A 16,930-nucleotide genomic window follows, 5' to 3' on the forward strand; every position below is an offset into this window, starting at 1 on the left:
TTCACGAACATGTTTCGCAACATCGCTTAAAACTGAATTTAATGCGTGCGCAGCACAATGAACATAATAGGCATTCGGAACATGTTCTTTTATTAGGATTAGTAAGCCTCCAAAAATACCCGACATAACATTTGCTCCATCGTAACTCTATCCTCTACATTTAGTCGAATCATTTAAATATTGTTTAATCTTATTTAAAATTTCAGTTTTAAATCCTTCAGCTCTGCAATCGGATACTGCTAAACCCCAAAAAGGACTCACAGATTTTTAATTCTTTAGGCACATTATCATTATTTTCTGTGATCGAGATATATCGAAAAATTATAGAAAGTTGGTCAATTTTTGACAAATCTTGTGCTGTATCTAGAACTATTTTTAGAAATAAAGGTTTTTTCATTACTGAGATAATTTGGTTTTTAGCTGCGGTATCAAGTAAATTAATAATTTTATTTTTGAATCGTAGGTCTTAAATCATTTATTTCACTTTTTGGCCTTAGAAGATCTTCAAAAGATATATCATAGAATCAGAATCATGGCCTCTTAAAGGTAGATTACAAGATGATAAAGTAATTATAACAATAATTTTACGATGCAATACATCTCTCCAGAATGTAATTTCACTATTGATTTCACTTTTCAATAGAGTATGGATAGTATTTCGTTGTAACCTATTATTATAAGAGAGGATTGCATTAATATGCTGCTGTGACTTCTCATGGTCAAGTATAGTTTGCATAAAATTGTTTCTAATGGAAACACGGTTAACCCATGTAGAAGAGTATGATTTGCTTTGACGACCTGCTATTAACCAACAGAAGTGGCAATACAGTTTGTTCAAAACATTAGCATAACATAACCATGGTCTTGGAATTTTTATGCCTGCCTTATTGATGTATGAATAATAGTAGAACGAAAAAGGTCGGTTACTTTCTGAATCTTTTGGAAACGGTCCTTGTGGTTTAAATAGACCCAATTTAAAAATTATTTTTCGATCGCATTCAGTTGGACTGACACCACAGTTTCCTCTATCTTATGAAACTAACAATCTTCAGATATCTCAGAATCGTCGATTTAGGTTTCTTCTATTTGTGGATAGACATCTGATGAAGAATGTGCTTCAAAAGAATCTGAAAATATAATTGTTAAAAAATAAAAGCGAGTGTTTTGATGAATTTCCATACGTAAGGTTACGGCTAGAGAGTGTTCAGACGTACGCTCTATGCGGATTGAGCGCGTTTTAGTACAAAATCACCGGCGCGCAGCCCATGCGTTACATCCGGGTGCGATCCGATAGTGGCGCGTGGCCATACGAAACGAACAGAACCCAAGCTCCAGTTCCATTTTGTTCTGAAGTACGGAGTCCTAAAAATAAAATAAGATAAATGGGTTGGATAGTTCTTACCTTTGCAATCTAAATCACTCACGGGAGCTGGTGTCTAAAAATATTTCTGGGCACTCTTTTAAGACCTCCTCCGTTTTCTGTTTACTTATTCTTTCCGTAGCTCTGCTGGGATAATCTCTTTTCCTTTACTCATTTTTTTACAAATCATACTTATACCACTAAACCAGAAGAACAATAATTGTTTGTATTGTATTACAGTGTAATGCATAATTGAAGCGCGTCAATAAACACTGCTTTCCGTCCGTGGTTTATCATCGTATCATCGTGTCGTATGTACATCGATTATTATGGCATTCCCCCGTTGAAGTAAATGACTTAAACGGGGAAATCCCGCAGCCCAACTTTTGAATGTCCGCTTTACGTGGGAAAAAAAAGGAATTGCTTTTTTTGACTTGTGTCATTTGTGAAATAAAAAAAAATTGGGAATTTTTTTATTAATTTTTGCTTACGCACGTTGAGGGCCTCGTATAATTGAATGGCAGATAAGGTGGTAGCTACGCCTCTGGTGTAGTCATAAACTATAGACCCCCATTTTTCGTTATCTACAATTTTTGGTTTCCATGATTGTTATTTTTTCTGTCGAATACTTCTACTATGAAAAATAATGATGTATTTGTCCACTTAATATAATAATAAATTTAATGAAGGGTCTTCTTTACAGTTTTTGGCATATATTGACAAATTCTAAACCTTTCCGCTTTTGGTTTACTGCGAGGAGATATGCTGATACTAATTTGTGTGGTCTCTAGGTACTATTTATTTTTCAGGACTTGATGAAGAATTGAACAACTTAAGTTTTACGTGATATTTCCTAAAAACATTTTCTGGAAATTTTAAAACAATTTTTAAGAGGTAATGTTAAAATCTATTCAAATAAAATAACGTTCAAATAACTTTCCACAAGAGTGATAGCAGATTATATCCTGATAGATGTTCATTAGCGACTCATGTCTATCACGAAGGACACAATATGAATAATGAATTCGCCAAAGTTTTGACAACTGAAAAAAACTACCGAAAATGTTCATTTTTAGAAACAACATATATTGCCCAATATGATGAATACACTAATAAGAAAACTGATTTAAATAACCTTAGTGTAATTTATACATATCTTTTAGATTTTGAAAAAATAAATTCTTTAAAAATTCAACGCCAATATCAACCAACTAAACTAACCTAACCTATAAATTTCAACTTCACTTATAACGACTTAACCTATTAAATTTATTGCCATTTATATTCTAACTAATAAATATTCAACTACATTCATAACGACCTAACCTATTGAAATTTGATGTTATCCATAAATTTACCAATTAATAGTAAACATCATTTAGTAAAACTTATCCTTATCTAACATATAAAAATTCAACGTCATTCATAATATAACCAATCAAAAATTAATGAAAATTCCCACAGTAACCAGAATCAATATTTCATTTAATCAATATTTATATCAACGTCAATCTGAATATCAAATTTTTACAAGCATTAATAATATCAAAAATCACCTGAAATCTTAATTAATTATTTCCCCGACGACGATGAATACTTAAGTATTCGAAAGCTCGGAAAATATATTAAAGTTAGTCCACTTTGGTGTTTTCGTGCCAAGTTCCACGTATATATATATATATATATATATATATATATAAATATAAACATTATTACGTCCGTACAAAAGTCATACACTGTTGCGTCCTCAAGAAAACCAAGAGTTAACCATGATCTTATTGTGTATACTGGTTTACCAATGAAGTAGATGGATAGGACTATATGTAGATAATTGATATTCACAATTTTCAAATATACAAATTTTCATTCATTCTACAACAATGCTGCTTCCTTATAACAAGTAACTTTGTCAGCTCCATATAATGACTACACCATACATTGCTGCATCCGTGCGGTGTTGTCAAACCGCCAGGACGCAATAATATACTATCATTAAATATCACATGAAATGTATATAATCTTAAAAGAGTTTCCTTGTAGAAATATATCTCTGATTTTAAGAATATGGAAAAGACAATGTAAAATACGCAATAACTCTAATAATTAGCTACTGGTATACACTTTTTCCGACTCAAAAAAATGGAAAGCATGTGGGGATTGATCAGGTATGCCTCTAAAATATACCTCCAGAGGAAAGTGATAACTATACTTGTGAAACATCGCAATCCAACAATAACCATAAATCGTGCAAAGTCAATTGTTACCAACTTTTTGATCGTATTTTAAAGAGAATAGCCAGGAGGAAATGGATTGACCAAATCGAAAATATGGATATTGATAAAGAGAAAACAGAAATTGAGACAATAGCTAGGGACAGAAAGGGAACAGTACAAATAAATCATGAAGCTAAATTTATACCAGTTTTATTGATTTTTTAAAATATAATAGAAATCCTTTATATGCACTATCAACTCTATTTTCTGCTTTTAGTATAATAATTTTGAACAAATACTTTGATTTTTAGCCAATCTTTGTTTAGAATTTTTTCATATTTTGTTTTCAGATCTTCACATTCGAATCTTTTAGGGGGCTTCTTAGTTTTAATATGATCTTTAAAATAGTTTAGTGTGACTTTTTTTTGGTCATCTGTCCAAGGAACCAGTTTACGAGTTTTTTTCTTTTTAGTCCCTGCAACAGGTTTCCCATCAACGTTGTTTGTTGGAACAAAATCTTGAGCAGATGGCTTTGACGTATCTAACAGTTCCCTTATTATTGGATTTTCATCCTCGTCACTATCATTATCAGAGTCTCGGTCACTTAGAAGATTTTTTTCCATATCAATGTTTATTTCATCAATAGATTTTCCTTTATATTGATCTGCTCCGCCTTTTTCCATTACCATCAACAGTTTAGATATCTTCGCCGTTTGATAAACATCATCGGGTAGTCGATAGGAATTTCTGTGAACACCACTTGTGTGTCCCATAAATGTTGCCAACTGTTCTATTTCCCCATCTGATAAGTTGAATAATTGCGATAAAGTTGCAAGATGTTTGCGCAGTCGGGTTGACGTAATTGATGATGGGTTTTGTGCTCCACATAATTTAGCATGTTTGGCTAACACTTTATAACCTATCAAATGTGAATTTGAATTCGCCATTGCGAAAAGATATGGGTTATTTATGGTCACAAAATGGTGTCTAACTTCTAACATTTTTTTGATATTGTCTTGTATGTCAGATTATTAAATGCTTGAATGGTATCAGACTTTTTTTGATATTGCTGATGGTCGATATCATCTTCTATGATATATTTCATATCCTCAGCTCCTTTAATTAGGACTCTTAAAGTTGGAGACAGATAAACATCTCGTTCCGAATCATATTTAGCAATTCGTTTTGTGGCTTCCACGAAAATGTCGAAATACTTTGGCTTCAAAGCTGAAATGAATGTGGTTATGGATGGATCCAACTTTCTTATTTCCAAAAGGATTTTAGAAAGTTCTCTCATTTTGCGTGATGTTACGTAAATAAAATGTTTTTCACGGTGCGTTTTTAAGTACTTAGCTCCGAACTCGCAAATAAGTGGATCTTTTTGAGCTTCCAAAGACAACTTGTCCGCTCTCATATGCGGGAATTCCTCTTTCAGTCGTTGATCTACTTTGGCATTATGGAATAGTTTTAACTGTTTGCTATTTTGAGAGCTACCAGAATCTCTCTTTACACATTTTTTCTTATGTCTGTATAAAAGTTTCGAGGAAAAATACCTTAAACAGTTGTTACAAGGTACTTTATCTCTCTCTGGTACATAACCCTCCCTAACAGGCTTAAAACAAGTGCCACCGTCGGCCAAATAATTTCCCTTTCTTCTAAGGTCATTGAATAGCTCTTTTCTTTCTTTACTTTTAACGGGCTTTGCTAAAATTCTTGCTACATCTATTTCGTTTGAATGGTTCCGTATCACATGGCGGCCGAAATTTAGAACCTTAGTTTCGCAATAATAACAATGATCCGGTTTTCTCTTATATGGTGTTTTAATTGGTTTTGTACAACTTAAAGTACTCGGTTACCTTGAATTGTTACATAAATCTTGGTCTTTATCCATCGTTTTAATAGTAATCAACTGTCTACTGCTTGAAGTATTCGGTACATTTAAATCGTATTCGTTATCTTTAGCTGTATCATACACTCCAATAGAGGGCGAATTAACATAATCAGTAGTAATCTTCATCTGGGTTGAGCTTTTGTTTATATTAGGTTTCTTAGTCTTCTTCGGTGCTGGATTCTCATCAACATCTGAGCAGCTATCCTGCGAAAAAAATGTAACGTGAATTATCTCGTGAACCAATTAGGTGATAAATGTATAAGAATTTCTAAAACTAGGAAGAATTTAGTGAATAGCTATTTAAGTTCTTAGTGCCATAATAAGTGTTTTATAGTACGCGTCTGGAAGTTTGCCGAACGAGCTGTATGCTAATTCTCTTACCAGACAAAAGTACTATAAAACAAGAATATGCCAGTTATAATATACAAGGTTTTATCTTCGATCCCTCACCGCAATTCCGATCGACTATTTCTGCAATTTTTTATAATCACTAAGAACAAAAGTAATACTAGTTTTTCTAAAACCCCTTAACAAAGTAGAATTCGACGCTTTCAAATCCCAACACAAAGTAAACGTTTTCCGGGAAATCAGTATGGGCCTGGATATTTATCTACTCACAGGCAAGGTCCAAAACCTATATTCACAATTTAATGAAAATGGAAAAAAAATTTTACTTACTTCGTCACTACTAGGACAATATAGAGAATCTTCACTTGACGAAGCATTAAAAGGATCTTCCGGTGTACATGGAGATGACTCTGTATTCATTTGAATTTTATCATATTCAAATATTTTGTTTGAGGTAATATTCAGTTCTGACTAAAATATAAAAAGCAAAAAAACGTTTGGATAATGGAGAAATTATTAGTTTTGTTTGGGAATACAAAATACAAAATGAAGGAGAAGGCGTTTTACCTATTTTGAATTTGAAAAATATTTGTAGAAAAATTAACACATGACAACATGTTTTTCAGTAGCTACAAAATTAAATTAAATTGCAAAATTTCAAAACTATCACTTTTACTCACTAAAAGACAATGAGTGACAATACCAATAATTATTAGTAATTGGAGGTAACTGAAAATTTTTATAAAGACAAAAGTCATAAGAAAATCACGAATGTAATAATTTCATATATATTATAAAAATACTTACCTTCTTCAGTATCAAAACTCAAGTTACTGAATATTTTATCAATGCGCCTTGTCATATTAGCACACTGGAAGCAACAATGTCTTAGAATAACACGATCTCACAAGCACAAGAAACGTTAAAACACAATATTTTGGGTCTAAAAATAGAGAGCAGTGTTGCCATATCTCGGACGCAACAACATATTACGTTTCTAAAATATATACTTAAGTGTGTATACAATATTTGGTACTCTGCCGGAAAATCAATGAACTAACAATATACATTTTCATCCATATTAGTAATATTATTGCGTCCAATTCCAAATAGAAAATCCAATAAAATCATAGAGAGATCACTAGATGACGTTGAGTTTTATAAAGAAATAGAAATGTAGGAACCTTTGTTGACTGTTCTTGTTAATATTTTTCACAAACGTTGGCAAAAATCCACAAAAACATGGATTGACATTGTTGCGTCCGATATTCGGACGCAATAATTCGAAGGAAGCAATAGTGTATGTGTTTGGGATGTTTATGGACGCAACAATGATAGAAGTTTATATATATATATATATATATATATATATATAAAATATATATATTTATGTTTTTAAATCGTCTTTTTTATGATATTTATGAAAGACAGAGGAAAATTAAATTTACGTCTTGTTGCGCTGATTTAAAAAACATAAACATATATAAAAGGCTTAAGAAATTATGTATCTATGTATTATTTTAACAAATATTGAGTATCTAATGTTTGGAGAGGATGGTATTTATTTATAGTTATGTATTGATAATCCCTTTTGCCAGTTAATTATACAACAGTCGTAAATAAATAATTTTACCGACGGCTGTTGTATAATGTTACCATTACATGGCAGTAATTAATAAATCCATAAATCACTACTGTCAGATGCTTACTTCATTAAGCTTTATTATATTGTTTTGGTACAAAACATCGGTTTTCATAACGTAAAACGCTACCAAATATTTCCAATCTAATTTTATACACATAAAAAAAGTTAAAAAAATAAATTTTCTTTGAACAGATTCGAGCCCCTTGAAGGCACAGAGCATTAACATCAACAACTCCTAATCTAACTTAAATGTAATTGATAATCTAACTAATGAAAGTTCAAAACGATTTCTGTAACAACCATAATCAATAACTTTCATATTTCTATCAAGCATCAATTTTTAAAATCAATGACTTTAGTGTTTTTTCAAAGAATCAACGAAATTCTAAACTAATCAATGTAAGTATTTTTATTGCTCGGAAATATATTAGAGTTTCATTGCCACGTTCCCAATAAGAAACCGCTCATAATATAGCTGACAAAAACAGATAAAATACTAATTCTAACAATGATAAATGAGAATGTCTCAATCAATAGAGGTACTTATCTTTTTGTACAGAATTATAGAGAAGAGTAAAAAGCTAACGTAGTTCAATTCTCAGAATAAAAATTGAGAGTGCATACCAATTGGCTTAAAATGAACAAATTATCAGACTTATGACTCAAGCATTATAATAAAATATTGATTTAGAAGGAGGATCTCCTGTGAGAACCTCCCAAATTCCCGACCGCAAGCAAATCATGTATAAGTGTCCGCCCACAATCCAAAATTAGTTCAACCACAACAGCAACAAGCTTAGTGCTCAAAAGCCCCAGGCTACAAAGGGAAACCCTCAAAATTATTTCTTTGGTGACAATATTGTGCGGAAATTTCGGTGTTGTGTAAAATTTTTCGAAATGTCATATAACAATTCCCCGCCAGATCATCATCAGGATATGTTCCAATATGGGTATCCTACACACAATTATCACTATATATCAGGTACATAACCTTTAGTTTACCCGATTTTTTATATTTAGAAATAAGTGAAACAGATACCGGGACACTTATTTTTTCTTTAAATAATTATAATTTTTGCTCCAAAATTAATTTTTCAATTGACACTCGCCTAAAAATTGATAATCTAAGAATGTGTTTTAAAAATTGTCATTATCAATCTTTAAACGATTATACAAATTTCAAAATGTTTAACATCCAAGGTATTTTTACTCTTACATTTTTTGCATAATTTTGAAGATTACCTTACTTATTTAATGGTATTTTCTTTTCTTCGAATCTAAATATTCATTATTTGGGTTAAATAATTTATTAGGTTGATACATACCAAGGGGAGTTGAATCATGCTCCGGATCCCTTCGATTCTCTTGTGCGGTGAATAACTTCGCATGCCTTCTTATAATCTTCTTTCTTTACCTTACAATGCTCTATTTATGGTTTTTAGCTCCTTCTGTTATTTTTGTCCGTTTTTTTGTATTGTTGATCTTGTGCCTGAAGTCTTGAACTTTTAATGAAAAAAGATCAAATAACCCCGTACAACATTTTCTTACCTTCTACAATGCACATACATATATATTTATGTTTCTAAATGCTCTAGATATTAGGTATATTCTGTTATAAAATTAGTTTTTTTTTTCATAATTTTTATATATTTATATTATTAATTAATGTTAATATTTTAATAAAGACGGAAAGTAGACGAAACGGCAAATTTTCATCTGCCTTTCAAAAATTATAAAAAAACTAATTTTAAAAGAAAAGAGACCTATTTGTATATTTTTCTACTCCTTTCTATCCAACATCATTTTCATGTGTATACATCCAACATAATTTTAGTTCAATTCTTTTTTATTAATCTATTTGCGTATATCCTTATCTATCGTAATTACTTCACTCTTATATTATGTCTTATTTCCCCTCGTCTTCTTTGGTAATTTTATACTTTCCAATAAAAATTTTGGTATGGCATCACATATTAGTTTTGTTTATTATTTCATTATGCCCTTTGTCCTTACTTTATAGTTATCAGTAATATCAGTAATATATTACTATTCTCTATTTGTCAATGTTGCATCTTTTTCATCCAATATCAATATATTTCATTCATCTTTCTTCTTGTTTCATATTTTAACGACTATACAAACTGTAATATTCTTCTTTGCATTAGGTACTTGGAAGTTTAAAGCTCAATTCTTCTTTTAATTCGCCATCTTCAGGGAAACCTAAATAGTTAAATCTGTTATTTTTTATAAATTTTCAGCACTCACATCAAAAATATAGTTACTACCTGTACACGTATCCACTATTGTTTATTTTTGAATGGTATGTTTTCATTGGAAAATTTCTAGTAAAGTAGCCTGGCAGTTTATATTAAAATAGAAATATTTACATTATACATATTTATTTCTTAAAGTTAGTTTTATGATAGAGTTTATAAATTAATATTAAATAAAAAAATTCATGATTGCGTCAACAAATGAATAATGTAGAGAATGGGAAAAAATTGGAAACATTCGTATCAATAGATAATCATTAAACTGTTAACCAGTAGAAAAGAAGTTACAGATATGGTGTGCAAGTGTGGATAATTAAGTTAAACTTTCGAAATTATTTTTTATAATACTTTTTTATAATTCCAAAATTGGAAAATTAATTGCGGAAAATTACATAAGTATCACGAGCAATATACTTCCTAGATCCATTCCGTCAGTAAACTTTACAATCATCCATGTGAAATAGTAGTGAATATTTTCCTTCTTTCGTTTAGTTTTGAAACTTTTAAATTGGCATGTCTGGTGATGATAGTATCTGTATACCTAACCTACTAATTATCAATTATCTCAATTCTTTTCCTGTAAATGAACCTATAGCAGAACAAAATGAAAATAAAATTATTCAGTTACATTATCGGCTTGTAGAAACTTTCTAAGGGTCCGTGGCGAAGGGATCTGTATCATTTATAAAATTTTACTGCCATGTTTTCTATGACAAATACATATTTATGTTAAAGTAATGTTTCAAAGTTACTCATTACTACGATTTAGTCCACTTCCGTCAATATCTCGTTGTTACTCTTAACTTCTGAACCAAGACAAATACCAATTATTGTGGCAAGCCACGTAACCTCTGTGCCTAACAAAATTCAATGAGATTTACCTCCCAATTTTGATATACCGTCATAACTAACCATTTAATGGTCGAAGTAATTTAAGAGTAGTCTCTCTACTTTAAATGCAGTTTTTTTGTATCCAATCCTCTTTGTGATGTAGCCATTGTTGTATTTCATTTTTTCGATTGTTTGAAGTTTGAATATGTTCAGATATGATACTATGATATGAATATGATATATTCGATACAATACAAGACGGACTCAAACCACCACCATATTATACCGAGTTATAACAGTAACAAGCAAATAAGGAAAACTAATTGAACCAATGAAAAACATATAAATATCTAGGTGCAAGAGTAGAGCAGGAAATAAAAGGACAAATAAGAAAAGTTGTTAAATCATGTAATGCGATAAAAGCATCATTCTTTGTGAGAAAGAAAGTACCGAAAACATAAAAATAGAAATTGTGAGGAAAGTAGTGAATATTGAATAAAAATACGTATAAATGAAATGGAAATCAAATCCCTCAGAAAAATAGAGAATAGAGCAAAAGAAGATGACAGGAAATGAAGCATACTGAGAAAAACTACAGATATAAACAGCTAGAGATAGAATATACGAGGCATATTTTTTAAGTAAGTACCGTTTTGCGATTCCGACGCCGCAACCCCAAGGTCGGCGTTCTGCACATGCGCGTTGGTTACATACATCTCTTGCTTAAGCACTGACGCCATTACAGTCTGATTCTTCATTGTGTACGTTGTTTACTGAGTGTTTAAGATGCCTCCGACAATCGTGAGTCCCGCTGATTGTGAAGTACGGGTTGTTATACGATTTCTTAGTGCTAAAGGCGTAAAACCAATCGATCTTCATCGTGGCCTACGTCACATTAGAATCGAAACAACAATCCATGAAATAGCGACATTCATCATCACCCAAAAAAGTGAAGTTTAAGCAAACAATTTCTGCCCGGAAAATCATGTGCACAGTTTTTTGGGACAGAAAAGGAGTATTGCTAGTGGAGTTTCGGCCTCGTATTGAGACAATCAATGCAGCATCTTATTGTGAGACATTGAACGATCTGCGTCGTGCAATCCAGAACAAAAGACGTGGCAGGTTGAGTAAGGGTATCGTTTTGCTGCACGACAATGCCCGTCCACATGTGGCTAATCGGACCAAAGATCTCATCAAATCTTTTCAATGGGAAACTCTAGATCATCCTCCCTACAGCCCTGATCTGGCGCCCAGCGACTACCATTTGTTTCTGCACTTGAAGAAGCACCTGGACGGTCAGCGTCTTCAAGACGATAACGAAGTCAAAACAGTTGTGATACAGTGGTTAACAAGTCAGGCGGCAGAATTTTATGAGGAGGGTATTAAAAAACTGGTGCCACGTTATGACAAGTGCCTCAATATTCACGGAAATTATGTAGAAAAGTAGATTAAGGTACAGGCTTTCATGTAAAAATAAAATTATTGCGATATCTTTGCACGTCTTTTTTTAATTCAAAAATGGTAATTACTTAAAAAATATACCTCGTATGAACCTCAATTGAGATGGTTTGGTATGCTGGATGGCCTAAAAGAGAATACCAAAAACAAAACGCTCGAATCCAAAATAGCAAGTAACAATTATTGAGAAAGATCAAGAAAAACATGGCTGGAAAATTCGAAAGTAACAGAGGAGGAAAGAAGGATAGAATGGGAAGGAATAAAAGATCAAACAACAGATACATATGCTTGTATATGTATCTGCTATAACCCCCAATCAAACAGTGATTTACCTACGGTAATTAGGCTTAGGATTAAGTGAAAAAGAATTTGTTATAGTTTGTATGGAAGTTAAAATATTGTTCTAACCCTATATTTTTGTATTGAAAACATAAATCTATATAAAACTGGTGATTGAAAAATTACTTTCGACAAATCATTATATTATAAATTTCTTGTAAATCCTGACAATGTAGAAAGTGCGCTATTATAATATACCACATTTGGCAAACGATTTTCAGTTATTTAAATCTTATGTTATCCATTGAAAACGTTTTCTTCATTCAAAACAATCACCCTGAATGCATTTTTTTCTATTAAATTTCTTCATTAAATCATGTTTTATATTATATACATCCAGTGGAGACATTTGTGTAACAAATGGGGACATGTAGCCGTATAAAAATTTGAAACAATAAACAGTATCGTTTAATGTCATCATTTATTTTATTAAATATTTTGTTTCCCATGATGATATATTCATGTAAAAATGAAAAGTTAAGAAGATAGAACAATCTGGCATTTTAATTATTGTTTAAGATTTCAAAATAAGAGAAAATGTCATTTACAAGTACATTAATACAAATAATCACAATTTAGAACAGAAGCTTCAAACCAAAATTGTTCCATCAATGTAATATTAATTAATAATAAATATACCTATAGAAGGGAAAATTCAATTCCTATAACTACGTAGACCAAGTAGGTATATTCGAAAAGACATCAATCAAAAGAATGAGGTAGAATTATAGATTTTAATAAATAATATAATTTGTATTATTATACCACATATTTTTTTCTTAAACATCGGCTGAAATTTCTCAATATTTAATCTATATGACTAAAGTTTTTCAGTCAAAATTCATTTCTTGTTGACTACAAATTTTTCTTTTAAGATAAGTCATTTGAACACTTCTCTCACATTTCCATATCTTTTTTGGAAACTATTTCTCTTTGGCCTCTAAATAATAGTGATGACAGAGACCAAAACCAATGGATTACGGTACACAACGAAGTGAAGAGAAATGAAATACTAGGGAAAATAAGGATGAATAAACTCTTTGTAGGTTCTAACCCTACAGAATAATGAAGAAAAACACTAGAAAATAATATGTCAACCTACAAGGTGTTCGAAAAGAGTATCGGGTATTTGTTTTCGCGGCACATTCGAAACGGAGCGGGGAGGGGTTCGTGGCGTCCGCTATTTTGTGGAGTTTTAGTCACGATGGAACAGTACTCGGGGATTCAATAGTGATTGCTCAACGTCTGTATCGTACAAAATATCGTACGCGCCAAGTAACGATAGCATTAGGAAATGGATCACAATGTTCGAGAATACAGGTGCGACAGTTAAAATTCAAAACTCGCCCTCATTCAGTCCGCGATGAGGAAACAATTGAAGAAGTTGAGGCGTCGGTTCGTCGAAATCCATTTTTATCCATCCGAAAGCGAAGCCAAGTGCTAAACATAAAAACATCGTCCTTATATTTGATTTTAAAAGAAGATTTGCATTTAAAAGCCTATAAAATTCAATTGGTTCAAGAATTTTGCGAACGGAATAATGCAGCGATTTAACAACTTTGAAAACATACTGTTCAGCGATTAAGCAAATTTTCACCTTAATGATCATGTTAATAAGCAGAATTGTCGGTACTGGGCAGCCGAGAATCCGAGACGAAAGCATGAACGACCCTTGCACAGCCCAAAGGTCGTTGTTTGGGCCGCTATGTCTGCTAAAGGAATTATTGGTCCTTATTTTCATGAAGATCAACAAGGCCGAGCAATCAATGTGAATAGTGACAGTTACTGCGATATTTTGCGAAATTTTTTGGTCCCAGAGTTGCAGGAGTTTGCAGGTTTCAACTCAAGAACGTGGTTCCAGGAAGATTAGGCCACTTGCCATACCTCGAATGACTCGATGGAAGTTGTGAATGAATTATTCCCTAATAAAGTCATTTCGCAAAGGGGTAACATCACCTTTCCTCCCAGAAGCCCCGACCTTAGCCCGCTTTACTATTTTGTATGGATATACCTTAAAAGTAAGGTTTATCAAAATAATCCAACGAACCTAACCCAATTGAAAAAAAACATCAGGTCAGAAATGGCAGCAATATCAAGAGCTGTGTGTCGACGTGTTATCGCCAATCTTCGTTCCCGTTTAGAAGAGTGCCAGCAACGTAACGGTCATCATTTGGATAACATCATCTTTTCCAAATAATTTTCCAATTCATTCACAGTAAAAGTTTTTATTGCTTATAAATAGTTTTTGTTTACTTGAACTTACAAATACCCGATACCCTTTTTGGACACCTTGTATTTATAAGAACAATATACGAACACTAGCAGAAGACTTGTCAGGGAATTGCCGGCTCCATGAACACCTCAAGATGCTAGATTTAGCAGAGTATACAATGAAAAAATTTTTCTATATAGAGGACGAATCCTTTATCCACATTCTCTCGAAGTACTAGAGACTACAGCGTTCCAGAAAATAACACCTGAAATCAAATGAAATACAAGTTTAAGATTTTTTTCAGCTAGATCCATCCCGGATCCTGAACTTTCTTGAATGAGTGAAATTAATAGATCATCTACAAACACTGAGCATCACCAGTATCACAGCAAGAGAAGGAGACCCACTAGATCCTTTGGCCCAAAGTGTATATGACACCTTAAAAACTATACATACATACATACAAGACCAGACCAGAATGCCCTTGATCTTAGTCTTGCAAACTTGGTCTTGGCATGGTATTGCAGTGTCATGAATACTCTTGGTCTTGAATAGCTAGGTCGTGCACTTGTTTTTTATATTATTTTTTTTATTATCACCCATGACCTTATAAATGACGTTTAAATTATAACATTTCATAAGGTAGCTTCATGCAATACATGACTGGTGTGAATATCTTGAAAAAATAAATCTATATGTATTTGTAAATACACACCCTCACTAGGGAAACCGAGGTTCCTAAGGCGACTGTTTATATACCTACTTTTTACTTCCATGTGACAGTCTTGGTCTTACGTAAATCTTGCACAACTTGGTTTTGGTCTTTATCTTGAATACTCGGCCTTAATCTTACAACCACTTGATCTTACTTTCTCACAAAACCAATATCGGTCACGTTCATCACTATATTTGGCGATTACCTTCTAATTCAAGCACAAATCCTTTTTCAACATTTTTTTATGTCTTCACGAACATGTGAAAGTCAAAGTGAGAAAGAAGGTATGAGTCTACAAACAAATGACTATATGACTTCTATGTTTGGCCAGCGAACACCAACGTTCTCATAGACAAGTACATATTAAAATTAATATCTGGTTTTGTTGTATTTAAAGTGTGATTTTTTCTTTACTTTTTAAGAGCGTGAGGGATCATTTGTGTCATTCGACACATTCAGTAAATCTGTTATTAATCGTCGATTTTTTTGGTGCATACCAGAGCATCTCATCTCTCCAATGATGTTATTGTCTTCATCAATTATGAAAAATAGCTTCGGTTGTCCATTCTTAATTACATGTTCTGGAAATTTTCCCTGTCCATTTAAACTTTCTTTATTCCATACATTGTATTTCCAGTGTGTACTAGTATTTATTATTATTAGTAACATATCCAATCAAATTTGCATTACCTACTTTATCAGTAAATATTAAATCATTTCATTATTTGGTCCAATCAGATTACAATAGAGAACGTATAAAATAGGACCTGGAATATTTCAGCTTTCATTTTTCAATACTCACCTTCTTGTTGTATGTCGAGACAAATAGTTATCATGAAATGTTTTATTGTTTCTGGATTTTAGATAGTAGAATCAGCAATATTTCCATGGACAAATAATTTGTTCCTCTTGATTACAGTCAAACGCAGTACTTCTGCAAGTGAAGGCTTTCTTAATATATTTAAATTTGGCTATAAAAATGGCACCCATTCTCTTAGTTAAAATGTTAATTTATATAATCTACTAGAATATTTACTGGAAAAACAATTGGATTATATTGTTAGTTTCATATGCAGAATATATGTTCCAGAGAGAGTCGTTGGGCCTATACAGGTACTTTTTTTAAATCTGTTGTACAAGGCCTGTTGTTGGGGTGAAGCAGCCAATAACCACTATTCCACATCGTCACGTAATCATTTCAATACTACTTAACGTAGTATTTTTCAGTGATGGTGTAACCTCTTGGAGAATATTTGTAGTATCCAATACATAACATTGTCTTCATTTTGCTTCGAAGTGGACATTGTTTCTGGATCATAGCCAATGCACAACCATTAATAATCAGATATTTTTTCAAGACTAAAGCTTAACTTAATGTGAATTCGTAATTAAAATTTCCTGTTATTTTTAAAATGAAAAAAAGGAGAACGGAAAAAGACACTTTAAACATAATGAATACACTTTTACTACTATCACTACACCAACACACACAATTGCACTGTCTGACTCCTGTTATAATTATTATAGTTATCGTCTTTCAGTGTGTTCAATTTAATTATCACTCACGGTTCCAGAAAATCCAGTTTGACTGTAATCACATGTACTTCGTTCACGAACTTACACGTCTCGATTACAAATTCACATA

The 16,930-nt window shown here is 32.1% G+C and overlaps 1 protein-coding gene across 1 annotated transcript in view; it reads left to right on the forward strand.

Annotated features, from left to right (window-relative positions):
- The first annotated feature begins 8,262 nt into the window (after positions 1-8,262).
- LOC130895795 (heart- and neural crest derivatives-expressed protein 2-like) overlaps positions 8,263-16,930 on the forward strand; it is a 36,741-nt gene continuing 28,073 nt past the window's right edge. Inside the window, exon 1 of the mRNA XM_057803348.1 lies at positions 8,263-8,439. Within this exon, the coding sequence (XP_057659331.1) occupies positions 8,355-8,439 (85 nt within the window). The 5' untranslated portion in view covers positions 8,263-8,354. The remainder of the gene's footprint in view (positions 8,440-16,930) is intronic.

The sequence above is a fragment of the Diorhabda carinulata genome, chromosome 1 (assembly GCF_026250575.1).
Source record: "Diorhabda carinulata isolate Delta chromosome 1, icDioCari1.1, whole genome shotgun sequence".
In the NCBI taxonomy this organism is placed as follows: Eukaryota; Metazoa; Arthropoda; class Insecta; order Coleoptera; family Chrysomelidae; genus Diorhabda; species Diorhabda carinulata.